General features: G+C 47.9%; 2 protein-coding genes across 4 annotated transcripts in view; one reads left to right on the top strand and one right to left on the bottom strand.

Moving 5' to 3' along the window:
- Dhrs7b (dehydrogenase/reductase 7B) overlaps nt 1-1,210 on the top strand; it is a 29,464-nt gene extending 28,254 nt beyond the window's left edge. For both annotated transcript variants that reach the window (XM_021658193.2, XM_021658194.2), the window contains exon 7: nt 791-1,210. In XM_021658193.2, the coding sequence (XP_021513868.1) occupies nt 791-996 (206 nt within the window). In that variant the 3' untranslated portion in view covers nt 997-1,210. The remainder of the gene's footprint in view (nt 1-790) is intronic.
- A 4,259-nt stretch (nt 1,211-5,469) lies between these two features.
- Nucleotides 5,470-21,550, bottom strand: Tmem11 (transmembrane protein 11). 2 transcript variants are annotated; one of them, XM_021658187.2, is made up of 3 exons: nt 21,226-21,344; nt 18,327-18,610; nt 5,470-6,361 (listed from the first exon to the last, which is right to left on the bottom strand). In XM_021658187.2, exons 2-3 carry the CDS (start codon nt 18,338-18,340, stop codon nt 5,845-5,847), a joined length of 531 nt encoding a protein of 176 aa, XP_021513862.1. In that variant the 5' UTR covers nt 18,341-18,610; nt 21,226-21,344; the 3' UTR covers nt 5,470-5,844. The 2 variants fall into 2 exon arrangements, with proteins under 2 accessions (XP_021513862.1, XP_021513861.1); XM_021658186.2 differs by lacking the exon at nt 18,327-18,610 and having other exon boundaries at nt 21,226-21,550.
- Nucleotides 21,551-22,168: the final 618 nt, after the last annotated feature.

Genomic DNA, 22,168 nt, shown 5'->3' with positions numbered 1-22,168 from the left:
CTGTGCTCTGTTAGCAACGTGGATGAGTCACCAGCAAAGAAGGAGCATCAGATGCTGTCACCCTACACCCTCCCAAATGTCCCACCTGTTCCTCATCCAGCTCTTCGTGCCACTGGGAACTAGGACAGCTGCTTACTCCCGACTCAGTGCGTAGGGGTGCACATGGGGTCAAGTGGTCATTATCATCTCCGCTGACAGCCTTGTGAACCCACCACGACAGGGGAGACGATATGCCATCCCCTAGTCACGGTTGTTGCCCGGAGGCAGAATATCCAAGGTCAAGAAGACGTTCAGGTCGGTGAAATGGCTCAGTGGGTAAACACCTGCCACCAAGCCTGGCATCCTTGTGGGCTTTTTCTAGATTTATTTATGTATTTAAGTGCTCTGTCTTCATGCACGCAGATCCCAGTACAGATGGTTCTAAGCACCATGTGGGTGCTAGGAATCGAACTCAGGCCCTCTGGAAGAGTAGCCAGTGCTCTTAACTGCTGAGCCATCTCTCCAGCCTCCACGATTTTCTTTAGATGTGGGGTAGGGTCCACTCTGAGACCTACCTGTGTGGCTTTTGGCATCTGTTACAGACCACCAAATAGGCAGACTCATTTTGGTTCCACACACTAACTGGTATAGCTAGTTTCTCGTCCTGTCTGTATCCCTTTTATCTCTATCTGCTCCAACCCATAAAAACAGCTCATTTTCTGTGTAATTAACTGCTTCTGGTGGAACTCTGGTGGAAGCTGGCCCCATGACTTCATTTATCCTTACATTCTTTTTCTTTTGTTTACTGTAGCTCTAGACAAGAACACAGCCCAGGGCCGAAGCCCTGAAGAGGTGGCCCAGGCTGTCCTTGCTGCTGTGAAGAAGAAGAAAAAAGATGTGATCTTAGCTGACCTCATGCCGTCCATGGCTGTTTATCTCAGAACTCTGGCTCCTGGCCTCTTCTTCAGAATCATGGCCTCGAGGGCCAGAAAAGATCGAAAATGCAAGAGCTCCTGATACTGGTAGAGCTGCTAGCTTGGGCCAGCCTGATCACACTGAGTGTCACACCTGGCTCAGCGAGGGGATCCACAGTTGAAAGCTGGTGGAGGGCTGGCTTGTGCTCAAGGGTGGGCAGGAGCACTTGTTTCCCCCAGGGGTGGGTTAGCTCCTTGAGTGAATTATAGACTTGGCCTGGGACTCTAAAAGATGCAAAATAAATGACTCAATAGAATCCTGGATGTGCCAGATTTCAGAAGCGGTGCTGGAAGTTTGGGAAACAACCCCAAATGTGTTTTTTTCTTGTTTTTGTTTTTCCCTCAAGACAGAGTTTCTCTGTTTAGCCCCTACCGTCCTGGTACTCACTCGAACTCAGAGATCCACCTGCCTTTGCCTCAAGAGGGCTGGTTATTAAAGGTGTGCACTGCTGAATCTGCTTATTTGGGCTTGTTGGAGATCACAGGTCTTATGAAGAGGCTTGAGGGAGAAGGCTGGGATAGGCTCTCCCCAGTCTGTAGTTCCCTTTGCTGTACAAAATTTTTTCAGCTTCTTGAGGACCCATTTATTACGTGTTGGCCGTTATCACCTGAACTGCAGGGACCTATTTAGAAACTTCTTGCCTCTGCCTACATCTAGAAATATTCTTCCTGCTTTTTCTCAACAGGTTTGAGTTTCACGTCGTACATGGAGGTCTTGGATCTATTTAGAAATGAATTTTGTGCAGGGTGAGAATGATTTAGTTTCATTCTTGACAGTGTGGTTTCCCAGGCTTCAAAGCACCACTTGTGTATTTGTCATCTTTGTAAAATAGCTCTAATGGTGAGTTTTTATCTGTCTTTTATGTTGCCTCATTAATCTGTCTGCTTAATGTATTTTTGTTATGAATGTAATATAACTTGAAATCATTTATGGTGATGACCTCCTGCATTTATTCTTTTTGCTCAAGATTACTTTGGTTGTCTGAAGTCTTTTTTATGATTCTGAGGGGTGTTTGTTGTTGTTTTTTAGTTTATTATTTCCCATGGCTTTTGAATTTTGACGTAATTGCATTGAATCTGTAGATATCTAATACGGTAGCCAGTTTTCTTCCTTCCTTCCCAGACTGTATCTCAGTCTGGCCTCATTCATTCTGTAACCAAGGATGGTCTTTAACTTCTAAACTTCCTGCCCCTGCTTCTCAAGCGCTGGGTTTCCACGCATGGGCCACCATGCCAGTTTATGGCATGGTAAGGATCAGACCAGGCCCTCATGAATACTAGGCAGCCACAAACTGAGCTATGTTCCCCAAACCAAGATAGCTATTTCACAGTAGTTAATTCTTCCAGTCCAGTCTTCCCATCTTTCAGTGTCTTCAGTTTCTTTCTTGAACATTTTGAAACTTTTCTTTGTAGAGGTCTTAATCTTGGCATTTTACTGAGAATGCTTGTCAGATTTTTTTTTCTGGTGAAGTCTTTAGAGTCATGTAGAAACAAAATTTGCAAATAAGGATGCTTTCCTCTTTGCTACTTGTTTTATTTGCTTATTGCTGAGCTTTTTATTATTTATTTTATGTGTATGAGTTTTGTCTGCATGTTTATCTATTATGCACCAAGTGCAATACTTGCTGCCCGTGGAGGCTGGAAGAGGCCATGACATTTTCTAGGACTGAAGTCACGGATGGCTTTAAGCTGCCAATGTGGGTGCTGGGAATTGAATTTGGACCCTCTGGAAGAGCATCCAGGACTCTAACCACTGAGCCACCTCTCCAGTGCCTTGTGCTTCTCTTCACCCTGATAGGTGATTTAAAATGGCTGCAGACAGCCTAGGGTTGGTGCTGGAGGCTTTCAAGTTCCATGGGAGAAGGAAGGTGAGTGGGTGATCAGATCTGGTAGCTTATTTACCCTGGCTCACACTTTGTCCTGGATGGCCAAGAACTGGGTGAAATGTGGATACAGATCAACATGGCCTCTCATCTTCCACAGATACCATCCCAACCTCCTGCCAGGGAAGAGAAAAGACTCCTTAGTGTTCACAGTAGATCCTAGTGCCAAGGAGCAATTGGCGCCAGGAGCAACTGTACTGGGGCTGCAGCCTAGGCCCTGGTGGTATAAAGCTACCAAGTACCCAGCATATTCCTAGTGAACAGCAGCAAACACATTGCCCTAATTCTTGTCTCTCCATGAAGTAAGCCATAGCAACAGCAGAGGACAGAACATCAAAGTGGTTGAGGAGCCTGGTTTGGTGGACATTGTAGACAGCTTAGAGGTAGTGAGTGTACCAAGGACTCATGTAGCCTGTATACTCATGGGCACTCTACCCATGTCCTCTTCTTCCCATGCCAGATGATGTCCTAAGCCCAGGTCTGAGGACAAGAGAACCACCAGCAAGGCTCTAGAATGCACAGCTACTCCCAGCTAACCTGAGCCCCCTCTTCGTACCTGCAGTTACCCAGAGAGCTGTGTGCTTAAAAGGCCCAGCCCTAGCCTGCCTTCAACTCATGCTTTTCTTTATTCCGACAATTTCAGCCCATTACCTGACTGAATGTTAGAGCAGCTGGCATCTGATGTTGCAGTGTTGTGGCAGTCCCGACTTTCTATTCTCTGTATCCCCGACCCCCTTTCCTCCTTAAATTCCTTCAGTATCTAGGTGATAAAGGTTCAATCTCCAGCTTGCTCTTTAAACCTTGTGGTGCCTGGCCACTGATGCTTCTCAACCCAGCAGCAGTCCATCCTGCAGGGCAAGAGACAGAGTTCATGGCCAATGGGCTCAAAGCTCTGCCTTGCAACAAAGAACTACTGAGCCAGATGTGTAACTGGGGTGAGACCCCGGTGGAAGGGAGCGCCCCAGGATTTGCCTGTTCACTGCCCCTTTATAGAGCGCTTTGCTCCCAAAAGTAGTAGGAGGAGGGCAGTTGAGACTAGACTGCTTTGTCAAGATTCCTTCCATGACCCCTGCCCTAAAGCGTCACACAGAACTCTTGTCAGGTGGGTTTCTAAACTCATCAGAGCTTTCTTCTCAACAGAAAAAGCTGTGGAAGCATTGTGGCAGTCACCAGAACGTGAGGTTCATATGCTGCCCCTCATGGCCAGCTCAGGCACATCCACCCCTGCCCTTCTGACCAGAGGCCAAATTACCAAGATGGCACTTTAGAATCTGGGTTGGTACACTTAACAAGAGTCACTTTGTTCAGTGCAGCTTGGGAAATAGGAAGAAGCTGTTCCTACCTGGTTTCTATTTTGGGCGAGGGCATCTGCTCAGCTGAAATGAGGTCCACAGCCCACAGTCCCTCTGCCCCCCCCCAACCTGAGGTGCTGAAAGAACACAGCCAGACCAGGTGACTGCTTGTTACAAAGGCCCCTCCCAGACTGTGCTTGCCCATCAGGCTCAGAGCCAACCTTCTGTCACCCGAGGGCTTTCAGGGGAAGTAGATACTAATTTACCCTGCAGAGACCTGTTCTCTGGGATTGCTTGTCCCATTAGTATTTCTGCAGTACTTGGAATTAAGTAAAGGTTTCTTTCTGTTGTTCAAGATTTATTTATTTATTGTATATACAATGTTCTGTCTACGTGTCCACTTGCAGGCCAGAAGAGGGCACCAGATCCCACTATAGATGGTTGTGAGCCACCATGTGGTTGCTGGGAATTGAATTCAGAACCTCTAGAAGAACATCCAGTGCTCTTAACCTCTGAGCAATCTCTCCAGCCCAGGCAAGGTTTCCTATACTTTTTGTGGCCTTTTAAAAATGTCTCCCAAACTCTGGATCTCTATTACAAATGGCCCAATCACCCCTGAAAATTCTCTAAAGCCTTGCTTCCCTCACCTCCTGATTAGGACCCCCTCCTGATGCTGAACAACACAACTTTCTATGGAGAGACTGGCTTGGCTATATCTACTACAGAAGCGCTATTCCCCACCCTAGTCTTTGTGTAGAAGATCATTTTGCTCTTACTTAAGAGCCTTAGATAAAAGACGGCATTTCTCTGAGTTCCAGGCTTGCTTGGTCTACACAGCCAAGTTCCAGTACAGCAAGAAAGATAGTCTCAAAAAACCCAAACTAAAAACAAACAAACAAAACTCTTAAGATTTAGTGCCCTGGGCAGAAGCACCTTCCACAGCCCGAGGCACTGGGTTGAACTCAGGCTATATAGGAACAGCAGAGACTTCTGTTTGCTGTGCTCTCCTAAATTAGCCTTTGGAGAAGGGCTTCTGGGTTTGATGTTCTCAGGTGAGCCAAAGAGAGACTGAGGCCACCGTATCATACTATATCCTCAAACAGTTCTCACCAGTGCTAATCAGCAAGGCCAAGGGGGGAGGGGGCAGGACTGGGCTGCACCAACAGGCCAGAAGCCAGGGTAGCTTGTCCTATTATGTCGTGTGTTCTCTTTCTGGCAGGATGTTGGCTCTGGGGCCTTGCACGCTGCTACAGTGAGTCATAGCAGAGTGTGCCCACAGCACTAGCCTGTCCCACACACAGTAGCAGCTGCAGGCACAGGCATAGAAAGAGAGAACAGAAGTTGAAATTCTCATAATTTTAATGGTCAATAGCTTCCGGTTGGCTTCTGAATGGTATAGTTAAACAATATACTTAAGACACCCCATAGCGAGTTCACACCCCTCAGAAAGTAGCATTGGCTCCCATCCATATTCCATTGTCCAGTCAGACTTCCACGGCCTGGGACTGGCTCCTGGGTTATGGAAATAGACATCTTAGTGTAATGAACTGAATAAACCCCTGGCATACCCATGATCTGTTATTCCTGCTTAAAAAATAACAAGTATTAAACACTTTCCCAGGTGCTGTTGCTTCACAGAGAAAACCCAAAGTGTTGCTGTAGGAATCCAAGTCCTGTGGGCCCTGTGGTTCTGCTTCACGTCCCACTCTCCTGCAGTCATACGGCGTAGAGCTCATAAACCTTCTTTACACAGTACACCAGGGCAGCCAATGCTATTGTGTTGTGCAGTCTCTTTCTGTGCAGGTCGTCCTTCCGAACCAGCACCACTGGCGTGGAGGAGGTGAGCGTGTGCAGAGGCAGACGGGACAGTTTATAGGCATCATACTCCACCTGGTACTTGCAGCAAGGGTCAAACTGCCAGGAGATCCCATAGAGGGTACAGCAGGCCAGGCTCAGCACACCAGCAGGCAGGGAGATGTAGTGGGAGTAATCCAGGGGCAGTGCCAATGGGGTGAAGAGGCAGGCAGTGCCTGCCAACACAGCCGTCTTGTGCAGGCAATTGCCCACGGTGATCCAACGTGCTGTCTCATCTCCAATTCGGGTGGGCTCTATCACAATGTACTTGTACTGGGCTTCCAGTGCCTGCTCCAGCTCATACTCAAACTGGTCCTGGGCATTCTCCCCACTGTAGATTTCATGTACTATGTAGCAGTCTGTGGCTGACAGGCTAACCCTTTAGTGGAGAGAAAAAGACAAGGAGGTTAGGTTAAATGATCTAGCTTATTTGGGTATGCAGGATCAGACAAATGTTTGCCTCAGCCTCAAGGACATCCCATGTATAAGATCATTTGCTTCAGAACCCAACCTATGAGACAGCATTTCCCCCCTGGAAGAAATGGTGAAACAAAAAGGTCACAGAGGTGGGCAGGTGCGGTGGTCCATACCTTTGACCTCAATATCTGGAGGTGGAGGCAGGTAGATCTCTGTGAGTTCAAGACCATTCTGGTCAACACAGGGAGTTCGAGATAGCTAGAGCCACAAAGTGAGAGACTGTTAAAATACTCCCCTCAAAAAACAAAAACAACAAAAAAAGCTTCCCTCAAAAAAGAGAACGAGGCTACTCAAATACAGGATGTGGGGGGGGAACCTCATATCAGACCAGCACCCCTTTAGTAAAAAGGCACTGGCTTGACTCAGGCAATGCAAATGTTTTACCCTACATCAGTGACTGCAATTAAGCTGGGCTCAGGAAAGGCTTAATTAAATCATAAGCCCCAAGTCAGCAGGACACCAGGGAGAAAGCTATTCCCCTGGGTGGGACCAAGTTTCAGCGTGGGATTGGAGGTGGCTCAGAGACGAGCTTGCCTAGTGTGCACAGGGCCACTGGACCCAGGCCTAACACTACAAAAAAATAAAAAGAAGCCACAGCTTTGGGGCATGGCCAAAGCAGCCTGTCCATTGGCATACCATGTTGCCGGCTGCCTGAGTACCCCCAGGAAGCCGACCACCCCAACTGGAAAGCAGTATTTGCCCTTGAAAGTCTATGTAGAATTTCTCCATTTAGAGTAAACTCCAGAGGGGAGGAAGGTGAGCAGGCCACTGCAGTTGCTTCTTCAAAACAGGACACAATCATTTTCAGACACTCCTAGCCATTAAATAAGCTTGAGGTCATTCCAGCTCAAAGTCAAAGTTAAGACCAGCCATGGTGGCACACACTTGGAATACCATCACGTCTACATTAGAGTTCCAGGCTGGCCTGAGCTGCACAAGGAAACCCGGCCTCAAAAACAAAGTCCCTGATAACTCTATTCTCAAGCGGGTGCACCCATGGCCAAGAGATTCCCTTTTTGTCTTTTGTCTATTGGCCAATAAAAGCCAAAGCACCAATTTACACTGCCTTCTATGAAACTGAGATTCCAGACAGAGCCACTTCCAAAACACCCAAGTCCTGCCTGCTTTCAAAGCGGGCACAGAGCACAGCATCCGAAGAAAGCCCTCCACTCCCACCCTCATGTGGAACACATGAGGAAAATGTGGGTTCAAGTTGGGATTGCAGAGCTCTTACAAGGCCAGTCAACTTCAGTCAAGCCTTCCCTACCCCACAGGCCTGTGGCCACCCTGAACACAGGAGAAAGAGTCTGTCCCAGGAAGGCACATCCAGCAACTGCAACAGATATACTTCTTCCTGGCCAGTCCCAACACCTTCTGCATGCCTAGCAGCCATCCAGCCTACCCAGGTCAGCCAGAGAGAGCCTATCTCTTACTATTTGTCAAGACAAATGAGTGGGTGTCTTTGTGATTATAGCAGACATGTAGACATGGGAGGCCAGTGCTCCATAAGACGAGGTGACATGAAGCAGTGACATGAAGCAGACACAGCCAGGGAAGAAGAAGAGCTCTGAGTCACTGGGTCGTGACTCTCACAGGTCTGCAGTTTTGTGAACGTCATAACTTACAGCACCTATAAACACAAATGCCCATCCAATCCTCATATCCCTAAGCTGGTTCTGTAGACCAGCTAACCACAGCCCTTCCCCATCTGCTATGGACTTGGCCTAACTATACAGCATGAAAAGCAAAGCAGGCCTCCAGAGGAAGGAGTGTCAAGTTCACAGGTAGATAGCATCTATACACCCATGGGCACCAGAGATACCAATTCTTCAGGGACAGCCAGTTAAAAAAGTAGTCCTGACAGGCACGGGCATGGTCATGCTTTTAATCCAATCACTCAAGAGGCAGAGGCAGAGGCAGGCAGATCTCTGAGTTCATGGCCAGCCTGGTCTACAGAGTGAGCTCTAGAACAGCCAAGGCTACACAGAGAAACTCTATCTCGATAGAACAAAAACAAGAGTCTGGAGTCTCCTTTGGGATGGTAGAATCTTTAAAGATTTTTTTATTTTATATATATATGAGTGCTCTGATAGCATTACACCTTCCTGACAGAAGAGGGCACCAGACCCTAGTATAGATGGGTGTGAGTCACCATATTGTTGCTGGGAATTGAACTCAGGACTTCTGGAAGAGCAGCCAGTGCTCTTAATCGCTAAGCCATCTCTCCAGCCCGGGATGGTAGAATCTTTAGAAAGTATATTTCCAAGAAGAAAACGTAACATTCAAACCAAACATCCATGAAGCACAAGCCTCTGCGCTGAAGCGCATGTGATCAGACAAGGCACCAGCACCCTACTTTGTTAAGCACTGGTAGGAGGGGGTGCTGTGTAACATGGCATATGTGGGTTTTGAAGGGCTCAGGTTGGTGATGAACTACCCAGGAGACAGGCAAGTCTAGCCATCTTTCAACCACTCCAGGCCAAGTGGCTGGCTTTCACATCTGAGTCAAGTGTGTCCTGGCTCAAAGGCCAGGTAATGAACAAAATGCTTGGTTTCTACACCAATGGGAAACGGAGGTAGGACATTGAAGGGCAGGAGCAACCACAGTGCTATTAAAGCATATGGGAATGCCAAGAAGAAACCCTGTTTTGTATGTTCACTACAAAAAATTAGTAACAAAAATGTTTTTGAGCTACCACCAACTGGTCTCAAGTTGGAAGGTGAAGGCCCTAGGCCTTAAATCCTAAGAGATCTGGCCACAGGTACATGGAAACAGATTAATAATGATGATGATACCAGCTGAGTATCTCTTATGCCTCAGTGTTTTGGCCTTTGGATGTTCCAGTACCCCTCGTCAACATACATAATAAGATGTCACGAGGACAGGATCCAAAACTGAAGAGGAATTCACTGTTTTTTCCTTGCCTTATAGAATCTGTGCGAGCTAGTTATATCAACTTGAAACAAACTAAAGTCATCTGAAAAGGAGACCTCAATTGAGACAATGGACAATACCTCCTTATAGTCCAGTTGCAGGGCACTTTCTTAATTAGTGATTGGGGGGAGGGGTTCAGGAACCCCACTGTAGGGGCTTCCATCTGTGGAACCTACATTCTCTAAGAGTGTGGGCTGATGTAGTAGGCGCCAATGGCCCACGCTCCCGCTGACTGTAAAGGGCCATGGTATTGACTGCAGGGTCAAAACTAAGAAAGACAGACATAGGTTTCTGTAGCAACCCTTACTGAACCCCCAAAGGAACAGCCGAGACAGAAGGCCAATGAAGAGAACTCTTTAAAAAAAATGTGATAATGGGCTGGAGAGATAGCTCAGATGTTAAGAGTACCAGCTGCTCTTCCAGAGGGCCTAAGTTCAATTCCCAACAACCACATGGTGACTCAGAACCATCTATAATGAGATCTGGTGCCCTCTTCTGACATGCAGGTGTACATGCAGACACAACACTGTATAAATGAATGAATGAATGAATGAATGAATTTGAAAAGATTGCGGTAAGGATGCTGAAGTGTAGTGCTCCACAATGAATGGCTTCTGTTGGGGTTGAGGGCAGGGAAAGAATCAGTTGTCGTTTTTTTTAAGGGGTTGGCCACTGGAAGTTTTGACCATGCTCCAGTGAATATATGGGAACACAAACTAGACCTTTTTTTCCTAGTGGGATCCCAAGGGTGTGGAGGGGGGCAGACCTGGGAGGACTGGGAAGTGAGGGTGCTTGGGGCTCATGATGTGAAATTCCCAAATAATAAAACTATTAGGAAAGAGAGAGAGAGAGAGAGAGAGAGAGAGAGAGAGAGAGAGAGAGAAAGAAAGAAAGGGCAGAAGGAAGGAAGGTTGAGCAGGCCATGAGGAACAACAGTATTCCTCCTTGGCCTCCATATCAGTTCCTGCCTCTAGGTTCCAGCCTTGCTTCAGTTCCTGTCCTGACTTCCTTCCCTGATGGATGGACTATGGATGAGGAAGTGTTAGCCAAATAAACTCTTTCCTCCAACTTGCTTTGGAGGAATAGTAATCCTAAGTCACAAGCGAACCTAAGAGATTTCAAATGGTATTTCCGGTGTACCTGCACTGTGACTACCTGTCATGTCAATGATGGGGTGTGGGATTTTCCACTTGTGGCATCAAATGAGCAGTTTCAAAGTTTTGAAGCTTTTCAGATTAGATATGTACCATCTGCAGCTGATCAGAATCTTGAGCTTTTTACTGCACCCCTGCCATGATGCTCCCATGTGAAATGGCAGCTGAGAGTCAGAGAAATTGAGTCAAGGGGAAAAGGCAAAATGGAAAACCCTGTTTATAACACACTCTGCATTGTCTGCATTGTGTGCATGTCTGAGTAGGTCCTTGAGTAGGTGTGTGCATGCAGAGGCCGGAGGCCTGAGGCCAGTGTCAGATGTTTTCTCTATTCTCTCCACCTCCCCCTACTCGACATGGTTTCTATTTGCAGCCCTGGCTGTCCTGGAACCTTGAACTCAAGAGATCCACCTGCCTCTGTCTCAAGTGCTGGGATTAGAGGCATGTGCCATGACAGCCTGGCTCCACCTTGTTTTTTAAAACAGGGCCTCTCACTGACCCTTGAGTTTGTCAAGACTGGCAGGCAAGTGAGACTTCCAAGGGTCCATCTGTCTCTTCCCTCCCCAGCACTGGGGTTACAGATACAGGTCCCCACATCCAGCTTTTATTTAGGTGTCCCTCCTGCAAGCAGGGCACACACCTTACCCACGGTCTCCTCAGCCCCTGTAGGGTGTTATTTTAGTTATCTACCTGATTACATAAAGGCACCTGAATATTTATAGAAGACAAGGAGGTCTAAGAATAGGGCTATCATTCACTTGGAGGGAACTGAGGAGCCTGGGGAAGTAAAGGGAGCCCCTTTTCACTAAATTAATGACCTTTGACCCTACACTTGGCAGTCTCTGGTCCTTAATTAAAAACAATGTCCTATGCACTTTGCTAACAGTGGGTGAGGGTTCACCCTATCCTAAGCCTTCAGTGCAGCAGGTGGCAACCCTGCTCCAGTACCTCAGGTCATGGGCCTGCTTCCCTCCTGCTACCTCAACAGCTCTGGCATGCCTAGACCAACTAGTTTTGGGTATGGGAGGGGGATAGTTAGCAGAGGAGTCACGTGGAAATGCTGGCATTGCAGCCAAAAAGCAGCTATAAGAGAACTCTTCAGTCCATACCCTGTCCTGCCTGGGATAGAGGTGTCCTGAGAGTGGCTGCACAGAGGGTGCTTAAGTTCCCACACACACACAAGACCAAATCTCAGTCTCCTGAAGCGTGAAAACAGATGATCAAGAGCAACTTCGTTCAGAGCTGTGCTGTATAGTGGGGCAGAGTCTACATGGTAAGTGAGGAGGAAGTAACCTGGTCTGCCCACGGCTCAGGCCGCGGGCGGCTGGCACCCTGTCATGGGGATGCACAGCGGGCCCCTCTCGTGCTTCACTTAGGTACAGAGCTACAAGGCCTGTCTTCAACTGTGAAGAGTAAGAAAATGAAGCTTCATAAGCAAGATGCAAGATGGTCCTCTGCCTGGGGGAGCTATGTGGGACAAGGCAAGACTTGTTTCCTACTCAGAAAGTGGCCTGCTAAGTGCAAGTTTTTGGTTTAGTTTGTTTTTGTTTTCAAATAGGGCTAACCCCTGGGTGTCCTTGCTCACAGAGATCTGCCTGCCTCCGCCTCTTTGGATTAAAGATGTGGGCAAGTTTTATTACTATCTGTGATAAAATATACGTAACAAAATGTAGCACCTTGTTAAATACAATTACACCATTAAACAACTAAATCTCCTGAAGGTATAACTCTAAAATCATACCAGTTGGCCCACCCCCTTGTACCCACTGCTCTATTTCTATTGAGTTCAGCTATTCTACATACTACACATTCATGGAACTTCATATTTGTCCTTTTGTGGCTTGTCCATTTTGCTTAAATAATGTTTCCTTTTAAAACAACATTTAGTTCTTCTTCTGGAGACAGGGTCTCACTACATAACCCTAGATGCCCTGGAACTTGTTATATAGACCAGGCTGGCCTTGAGTGCTAGGACTAAAGGTGTGTAACACCATGGCTGGCTAATGCTCGGTTATCTTGTATGTATGTGCATGCATGGAAGTCACAGGACACCTTGCAGATGTTGGCTCTCTCCTACCCTATGTGGGTTCCCAGGCCAGACCTCTAACCAGGCAAATGTTTTTACCTGCTGAGTCATCTTTTTGGCTCTCTATTTTCAATTCTATTGGACAAATACCCAGAGTTAGAGTTGCTAGTTTACACAGTAATTTTGTTTTCAAAATTATGGTTATTTTATGTGCATTGGTGTTTTGCTTGCATGCATGTCTGTGTGAGGGTGTCGTATCTTGAAATTATAGGCAATTGTGAGCTGCCATGTGGGTGCTGGGAATTGAACCTGGGTCCTCTAGAACAGCAGTGTTCTTAACGGCTGAGCCATCTCTTCTGCCCTTAAAATTCTATTTTTAATCTTGAAGACTTGTGAGCCTATCTTTAACAGTGGCCCCACGACTTTACCTTTCCATTAACAGTTCATCAATGCAGCTGGTCTTTGCTACTTTGTGTTCTTTTACCCACCCTTTGTATCCCACCCTCTTTTACTCCAGAACACTAGACAGGAAAGAAACAAGGATAGAGGGGACAGAGAAAATCCAAAATCCCTGAATCTAATTTCTGTCCTTTTGTTTCTTTTTGACCAAGGTTTACTAACAAAACCCAAACAACCTTCCTAAATGAGCAACAACCACAGATCCTGCCTCTCAAGGCCCTAGCATTCATATACTGAATGTTCTGAAAAGTTCCCAGAATTCCTAAGTAACACAATGGCAGAAACAATCCGCAGCTGAGAAAACCATGGCCTCTCTGCTACAGCAGGAGATTCAGCTGCTACAAACAATCCAAAGAAGCCCACATCCCTACACCTAGGATTAAAACATATCCCACTGGGAGGCAGAGGAAGACGGATTTCTGTAAGCTCAAGGCACCAACCTGTTCTACAGATCAAGTTCCAGGACAGCCAGGACTACACAGAGAAACCCTGTCTCAACAAAACAAAACAAAACAAGACAAAAAGCTCAAGTAAGCTATATATGGAGCATGTATCTAAGACTCTGTACACCAAGAGGCCATTTTCTTCCAATGACGGTCCAATAGTTGACCTTTTATTTTCACTGAGATTTTCTATTTAAAATCAAATCAAAAGGTTTGTGATGGCTCCATGGATCAAGGTTCTTGTGGCCATCCTTGAAGATGAGTCTGATCCCTGGGACCACCATGTTTGAGGAAAAAGAACCAACTCCAACAAGTTGTCTCTGACCTCCACATGCACGCTGTGACATGGACTGCACACAAATAAATGTAAAAGAAAATTTAAACTACAGCAAAATAAAACAAACATGCACGTACATGCAGAGGCCAGAGCAGGATGACAGATTGGAGGCTTCCTGTCTTTCTGTATCCCTCCCTTGAGGCAGGACACTTATGGGAAAAGCAAATAAAATGTGGGGTCTTTCATGTCAAAGAATTAAATGAAATAATGGGCGTTTCAACATTCACTGCATCCTACACCTCCTTCAGCTAGGGTTTGGGTTTCTCTTCCCACCACTGGGCACTGCCTGTGGGCTTACTCTTCCTTGCTCTAGGAGCTATGCTCTGGGACAAGCCCATAACCTAACGTGTCTAAGATTACAGAATGTTGTACAGAATTTTGGATTCTTTAAAACACAGAAATATTGCCAGGTGCAGTGGTGCATGCAGCACCCTGAGAGGCAGAGGCAGGAGGATCTCTGTGAGTCTGAGGCCAGCCTGGTCTACAAAGTCAGTCTAGGACTGCCAATGATACACTGAGAAACCGGTCTCGGAAAAAAACAAAACAAAACATAGAACTATTACAAGAACATGTTTTTGTTTTAATCCCAGGCATGGGGCTGTTTTGCAGCAGCTAAGTTTTACCTCGTGCTCTAGCAGAGGTATGATTTTGCCAGCTGCAGTTTCTAGGCTTGTGTGATGTTTAGAATTCTGGGGACTTTTCAGAGTGTATAGAAATGATAGGGCCCAGAGAGGGAGCGGTGGGTTGTTAATTGGCTGTGGCTAGTTGTTGTTGTTGAGGTATGTTAAGTAATCAAATGCAAAGGAGAAACAGACAAGAATTTAGATAGATATCCTAACAGCGAAGATCAGACTTGACCCAAGGAACTCGATGCCCTAATCAGCAGGTAACGCTGCCCCCTTTCCAACCTCAACTTTACTCAGGGATCTCTTTCCTTTCCTCTCTATCCTTTTTACTCTTATCTAGTGTTAGGGGATTGAAAGGGTGAAAGAAAAGTGGAGAAGGGTGGCAGAAAGAACCCATAAAGTAGCTATCGCCAGATACAGTATGTACTCATGATTGTTGCTCCTTATCAAGTGCTACTTTTTTGTTAGCAGATTCCATAAACTGTGAGGCTGTGCTGGTGTGCTTGCATGGCTGGCTTGATACGCAGACGGACCCTCTTCTGTAGAACAAACCCTTCTGTTTTGCTCTTTGCACTGTATAGCCATTTTCCTGAGACCCCAGACCCATTTCTAATAGCACTAAACCAGAAGCTTGCCATTTGGCTTGGCTAGCATGCCCTCAGGATCTCTGCCCCTCTCCCGCTAATGCTGGAGTAACAGGCACAGACAGCTATGCCCAGCCTCTCACGTGAGTGCAAAGAACTTGAACTTAGGGACAAGCACTCTCACCCAGGCGGGCTACCTCCCCAGCCCTATGCTGCTATACATTTCCCTCCTCCCCTTTTGATTGTTCAAGACAGAGCTTCTCTATGTAGCCCTGGCAGTCCTGGACTCGCTTTGTAAACCAGGCTGGCCTTACAGAGATCCACCTGCCTCAGCTTCCTAGTGCTAGGATTAAAGGGGTACACCACCACTGACCAATTATATTTTTTTCCTTAAAAAGAAAAATCTCAGCTAGGCTTGGTGAAACATACTTTAGTACCAGCTACCTAGAAGGCTAAGGCAAGAAGACCAAGTTCCAAGTCAGCCTGAATACACAGGAGAGAAACAAAAACAAATCAAGCTGGAGGTGTAGCCTGGTGGATAGTGTTTGCATAAGGTCCTGGTTTCGACCCCTAGCACTGAGTCAGAAACCCAGCTCATCTTCTACTACATAAAAGTTCCATGCAAGCCTGATTTACATTGAGACCCTGTCTCAAAGACAAAACCCAATATTTATTCAACAAATCTGTACCTCTTAGAGAAAGAGACCAGAGACCCATGGGATCCCCACTGCTAAACCAAGGAGGAAGTGGCTCGCTTCCCACTCTGGTACCTGCTCTGTGCCTACATAGAAGTTACAGAAGCAAGCCTCCGGGCTAATAGTCTCTGTGAGCAGGAAGGATCCCCTATCTGTGTTGTTCTGGGCATATCCTACAGTTCTGCCGGGAACAGGACAATTCTATTTCCTTGTTTCGTTCAAGAAAGCCCGGAACCATGTGCTTGTCAGGGTGGGGAGGTGTCTTTCCAGACAGAACTCAATCTGACAGCTCACTTCCTAGGCCCCAGATTCCCAGGGTTCAAGCGGAAACTCACATGTCTTTAGGCTAGCAACTGGTGCTTGGCCTTTTCTTTTTTTTTTTTTTTAAACTGACGATGTTTCCCTCAAGATATTCCCCATGTATCTCTGCCTGAATGCAACAGGCTCCCAAGATGTAATGAGTGACAGGAGGAGAAAAACTATTGTGGCAATTAAGGTATCTGTGGCCTGAAAATGTGGAATACAGACAGCAGTCAAGCTGCCTTGTTTGTCTGTTTGTTTTCAGATCTGGCCTCACTATGTAGCACTGGCCGACCCCAAACTCAGATCCATCTGTCTGTCTTCCAAATGCTAGGACTAAGCCACCTCAACCATCACACTATTCTTCACCACTGAGCCATCATCTTTGAACACACACAGAGATATAGAGACACATTTTATTTAGTATGTATGGGTGTTTTGCCCGCATCATGTGTACAGTGCCCAAGGAGGCTAGAAGAGGACCATAAATGCTCTGGAACAGACAGCCAGTGCTCATAAATGCTGAAGCCATCTCTCCACTTGGCCTGCATATCCTCACCGCCGGGGCAGGGGGTTCTCAGTCACCAGGGCAAATGGTACTGGGCTTGCTTGGATGAAACAGTCCCCCTCCCAGCAGGCCTGTAGGACAAAGTCAGCACAACACAGCTAGGAGACCCTTAGCTGCCATTGCAGCACCACCCTTCTAGAGAACACCAGTTTCCAACACCCACATCAGGTAGCTCACAGCCCCTTGCAACTCCTCTCTTCTGGACTTGACAGGTGCTCTCTCACATGGGCACTCATGCAAACACACCATTAAAACAAATCTTGGGGGGAAAAAAAGAAAAGAAAAAAAAATCTTGCTGGAGTTGGTGACACACACCTTTAATCCCAGCAGTCAAAAGGCAGAGGCATGCAGATTTCTGAATTTGAGGCTAGCCTGGTCTACAGAGTAAGTTCCAGGACAGCCAGGACTATCCAGAGAATTTCTGCCTCAAAAAAAAAAAAAAAAAAAAAAAAAGCCCACAAATGTTTAGTGCTCTCACAGGTATGTATTCTGAGTATCTCCTGACCCTCCACCTGCCCCATTTCCTCCACCCTCCCTTTCTGTTGCCCCCCTTCAGGGTTACTCTCTTTTAAGTCCAAGGGCAGGACACCTTGCTACCCTGAGCCAGTTTCCCTGGGCTCCCAGGGCACTGCAGGAGTGTGAGGACCTCGTTGGGTGCAAAGAGGGCAGGAGCAAAACACACGGATAAAGTAAAAGCCTCATCCCTCTGACACAAAAACAGACACAGGCAACGAGTAGCCCCAACAGCCGGGAGAGAAGCAGATCTTCTGCGCCGTTTTCACCTGAACTGTGGTGAGAGCTCAGCGGTTACTGGCTTTCCCCAGGAGCTCTGCCCATTCAAGTTGCTGTCGGCATGAGGATCCAAAACAGAGGCAGCGTGAGTGTCCCTTGTGGGTGCTGGCTCATGAATCACACTTCCCAACCCAGCCACAGCTTTTCGCCCACTGAAGAAGCAAGCGACGGCAAACTCAAACTAAGCAGAGGTCTCAGGCTGTTGCTCCTCCCTGGACACTGCCAACCCTACCTTTCTCAGAGGTGGGTGGGATCCACTGGAATGAGCTTGCAGAACCGAACCATAGAACGCAGATATCAAAGTAAGCAGAACCCAGACTGCTTGAGTAAAACCCAGGAAAATAGAAATACACCCCAAAGGCTGGACAACGGCAGAATGGTAGACTTATACATTCAGGTCTGTGAGCAGAGCATGTGGCAGAATTCCTCCACCCCCTACCCCGACCCAGTGGCTCTATAGCCTATTGACTTGGGTGTATGTCCCAGGCCTGCTCACCTCATCCAGACCAGGAGGAAGAATCCTACCACATACAAAAGCCAGAATGGGAACTTTTTGACATAGTAAATGCTTCAAATCCCTAGAGTCCCCAACTCTAAAAGGGCAGGTCAGAGGAGAAAGGGGGTCTATTTATCAGCTAGGAATGTAAACCAACCTGTCCACATGACTGTTCTGCTAGAGTAGGTACCAACCCTACACTGGCCACCAGGACCTTGTCGTCGTCGTCCACCCCCCGGCCCCCAGTATCACAAATGACATGGTCTTCGAAGAGAAAGTGGCAGGAAAGGCTATAGAGGCATCTAACCCCAAGATAACTGGCTGCCTAACAAACACACAGAAGAGGGGGAAGGAAATGTGAATACCCCAGGCCACCCTGTATCATGATCAGATACAGATCAAGGACCTTCACAAGATCATCAGAAAAGGCACTCGGAGTACAGGGCTATACTCACATTCCAACAACCATGGAGATCTCAGGGATGCTCAGGGGCACTGAGAGAAGCACCGAGTAGCCCAAGAAAGGATAGGCAGGGCTGTCTGAGAGTTGGTCCAGGCTGGCACACACGTGGCAGAATACAGATACCTGCTCTGCTTTCCTAGATGGGTAAGTATGCCTCAGAGGCCAGCAGGACAAACGGCAATCTGCTGTGCTCGCTGTCAGTATGCTCAACTTTGGACAAGAATTCAGGTTACAGCTCAGAGTTTGATGTTCTTCATTACAAATACTGTTGTTTCCCTAGATTTAATGGAGTGGAGAAAAAAAATCAACACACAAGCAGCTCTCAGTTTGCTCCTCTCCCCCTCCTATTTCAGTCTAAAGCAGTACTGTCCCTATCTACTGCACTGATGAAAAAGTTCTCTCTATGCTTAGGCACTAGGCCCACAGTGAGTTGGGCATGTGAGACATGGTCTATGATCTAAGAGATAAACTTTTCAGTGTATTTAACTTTAACTTCAATGTAATCACCACATATGGTGGCAGCTACTAAACTGCTGTAATTGTCACTTGGCTCTAGGACTAGCTTGTTTCTGGACTTAAGAAGCAGGAAAAGCAAGAACCACTACACACTAAGCTGCCAGTCAGCACCACGCAGGGCCTTAAATACAACATATGCTCCAGAGAATGCAGCCACTGGCAAATACGATGTCTGTTCAGAGCAATGCCCATTCCAGCCCTCGCCCCAGACCACATAGCATCTCCTTCAGTTTCAGTGTAGGGGCAGGCAGGAAGGTGTGAGCAACTCTGGCAGTGTTCTTAACATGAAGCTGAAATTTGAGTCAGGCCAAATGTGACATGGAACAAAGTCACTTAGGATCCATAAACAGCTTACTTGTGTCATGAGAGCCAATAATACTCTCAGTCCTCAAAATCTATGGTGCTGAGCATACAATTATTCTGGCTTGCTCCACCCAGTCAGGCCACCAAGTGAGCAGGAATGGAGGTGTGCCCAGAAGTCAGCTTGCTAGCCAGGAGGGGGTTAGGTTTCCATGCACTGCTGAGAGTGGGAGGGCCTTAAGGAGATGGAATCCTGAGACTGAGTCCTTTGGGAAGGGCCTTCCCACAAAGGCAAACAGAAGGGTCACCCCCAGTCACTGCACACTATCTAGAAGGAGGGCAGATGGCAACTCTCAGATCATAAAATCAGATATCCCATTCCTGGCAAGCACACATCTGCACCGAAGGCAGAACCTTCAGCTCCTGGCCAAAGGTCACAACCTGGACACCTACCTACAGGACCCAGGCAGATAACCTCAATTAGTCCAGATGTCAGGTGGGAACCAAACAGCAGCTGTTCTGAAGAGAGTCAGCCACTGTCTAGTTTTATAGTAAAATGTGTCTTCATTTAATTTAAATTCCATTAAAGCTGTTGAGGCTCAATCACCAAGGACTGGACTCATACTATGGGTGGCTGGCTGACAAACTTTTCTATTTTCTTAGGTAGGCTTGCAAGGCTCCTCCTGCCCCATGATGGAGGGAGGTATCCATGTTTGGTCCTTTCCCTCTGTGTATGGCAAGGTGTGGTATTGTGGGGTGTGGTGTACCCATTTTTGCTACTAGCTCTGGGAGGCTGAGGCAGGCTGATCTCTGTAAGTTCAAGGTCAGTTTGGGCTACAAAGTGAGTTTCAGGACAGCCAAAGTTACATAGTGAGACCCCGACTCTAAAAACAAACAAAGCAGAGCTTTGTCTGTTCCTGAGTCTTCTAGGAAGGTCCTTCCTTGTTATTAAGAGGCCGAAATTAAAATCCTGAAATCATTCTTTAAGATTTAAGGACGTGGAAAACATCAAGATAACCTCTTTTTTAGTGTTCTTATCTAAGAAAAAAACCACTCCTTCCTTGCCACTGCTTTTGCATAAAACGGTAAAAGGCAGAATGGATTGTTTTGTATAAGCTCAAGAAAACGCTAGCAATCACTGTTGCCAAGCAGAAAGAAGAATCGTGTGGGATGGGAAAGCTCTCTGTAGGCAATAGCAAGGAACATGGGATGCATCAGTCAAAAAGGAACAACACAGATTAGTTGAGACATAACTTTTATGTTTAACAACACTCATCGGAAAAGGGGGTGGGGGACAAACTTTCTTTTCTTCTGACATCCACAGTCAAATGTGGAGGACTTAACAAAACTGGGCAAGTTAATCCATTAGCGCCACCGACATTCACCCACCTCTTCAAACTTCTAGTGGCTGAACAGTTCAGTTTCTAGTAATCTGCCAGTTAAAAACACTTCCCGGAGGGGGGAAAAATGTACAAGTTCAACATGAAACACGCCAACTACTCTTGTCCTCGGGAAATGACTGGAAAAAGCACACCCCTAGCGCCCCCAAACGCATTCAGTAGAAAAGGTCACTTTAAAGGACTTAGGGCAGAGGCGCTTGAAGAGAACCCTCAAAGCGTGGCGATGACTGCCGCTCCGCAGGCAGCCAGGCACAGGCTCCTGGAGGCGCGCCCGGCACGTTGCTGCTCTCAGCAAACGCCCCTACAGCACGCCGCCCCGCGATCTCTACCCTCCTCCTCTCCCAGGAGCCATCCACGCCGCCCTGGGCGCCCAGGCCGAGACAGCCACGTGCGCGAGCCGGCGGCCCAGAGCTCGCACGTCGCTCCGTAGGACAGCGTGGCGGACCCCGCAGCCGCTCACCCCCGTTCGCCGCTCTCCTGGTGCGGGTCGCCGCCCCTCCTTTACGCGCTCCCCTCGTTCCCGGGCCGTCGCGCCAACCCGCCGCTCCTCCCACACCCAAGCCTCCGCAGACTGGGCCCTGCACGCGGCAGGCACACGATCCAGAGTCGCGCGCCGCACAGAGGCTTCGCCGACTCTGCGGTCGGCCTACACCTGCGGTCGCGAGCCCAGCTTACCTCTCTCGGGAGCCGCCGCCGCCCGGACCCAAACGCCTCCTTCCCCACGCGGCCATCTTGGAGATTCTCGGCTCCTCCGGGGCTGGAGCCGACGCGGCTCGGGGCGCGCGCGGGTCGAAGGGAAACGTAGTCCGGTGAGCCGCTCGTACGCGATGGGAAGTCGCGAACGGACTACAATGCCCACAATGCCGCACACCGGAAGCCTGTTGTAAGCTGCCGCGCGCAAGAGGGCGAGGGGTGGGCTCCGCGAGAGGAAAGAGTCTCCAAGTCGCAGAATGCTAGGAGCTGCGCCCACCGTCTGGACGTCCTTGGGCGCCCAGAGCGAGTAGCTGAAGGAGAGCGGAAAGAAAGCGCCTACCACTCCCAGAGCGCTTCGCGCGGCCACCCCGCCCCACGGCCTGAGAGATCCAACCCTTGGCCCCGGCCCTCTGCCCTTCACTGTGGCCCTGGGCGCTAGGCGCTTCCCCTGACACGTTACGGTGACTTGAGCAGCTTAACCTCCATGTCTGTCTTCCTAACTGCAGACTGCAATTCGTGCGCCCCCAGTTTGAAGGTTACTTCTGTCTCCGCAGTGTCAACCGTTCCCCTCTCCTGACCGGAACTTGCCAAGCTGACAAATTCAGAGATTTTGAAGGTCTGTACATGCTCTTGGCTTAAAATGCCTTTTTCTCCCAGTCAGTTTTTATGCTGCAAGACCTGGACCTGTCTGGTTTCTAGTTAATTGAATATGCGACCCCGCCTGCAATCGCCAAACTCTAGCACAAAGCAAGTGTGACAGAAGAGTAGGGATATGTAGAGAGAAACATAAACAATAAGGGTCAGCGGTTAAAAGCACTGACTGCTTTTTCAGGGGACTCTGGGTCAATTCCTGGCACATGGCGGCTAACAGTACTCGGTTGTTCCAGTACCGTCCGACGCCCTCTTCTGGTCTCACGAGGGCTGC

The sequence above is a fragment of the Meriones unguiculatus genome, chromosome 11 (assembly GCF_030254825.1).
Source record: "Meriones unguiculatus strain TT.TT164.6M chromosome 11, Bangor_MerUng_6.1, whole genome shotgun sequence".
Classification (NCBI taxonomy): domain Eukaryota; kingdom Metazoa; phylum Chordata; class Mammalia; order Rodentia; family Muridae; genus Meriones; species Meriones unguiculatus.
This window is presented reverse-complemented; position numbering and strand designations above follow the sequence as displayed.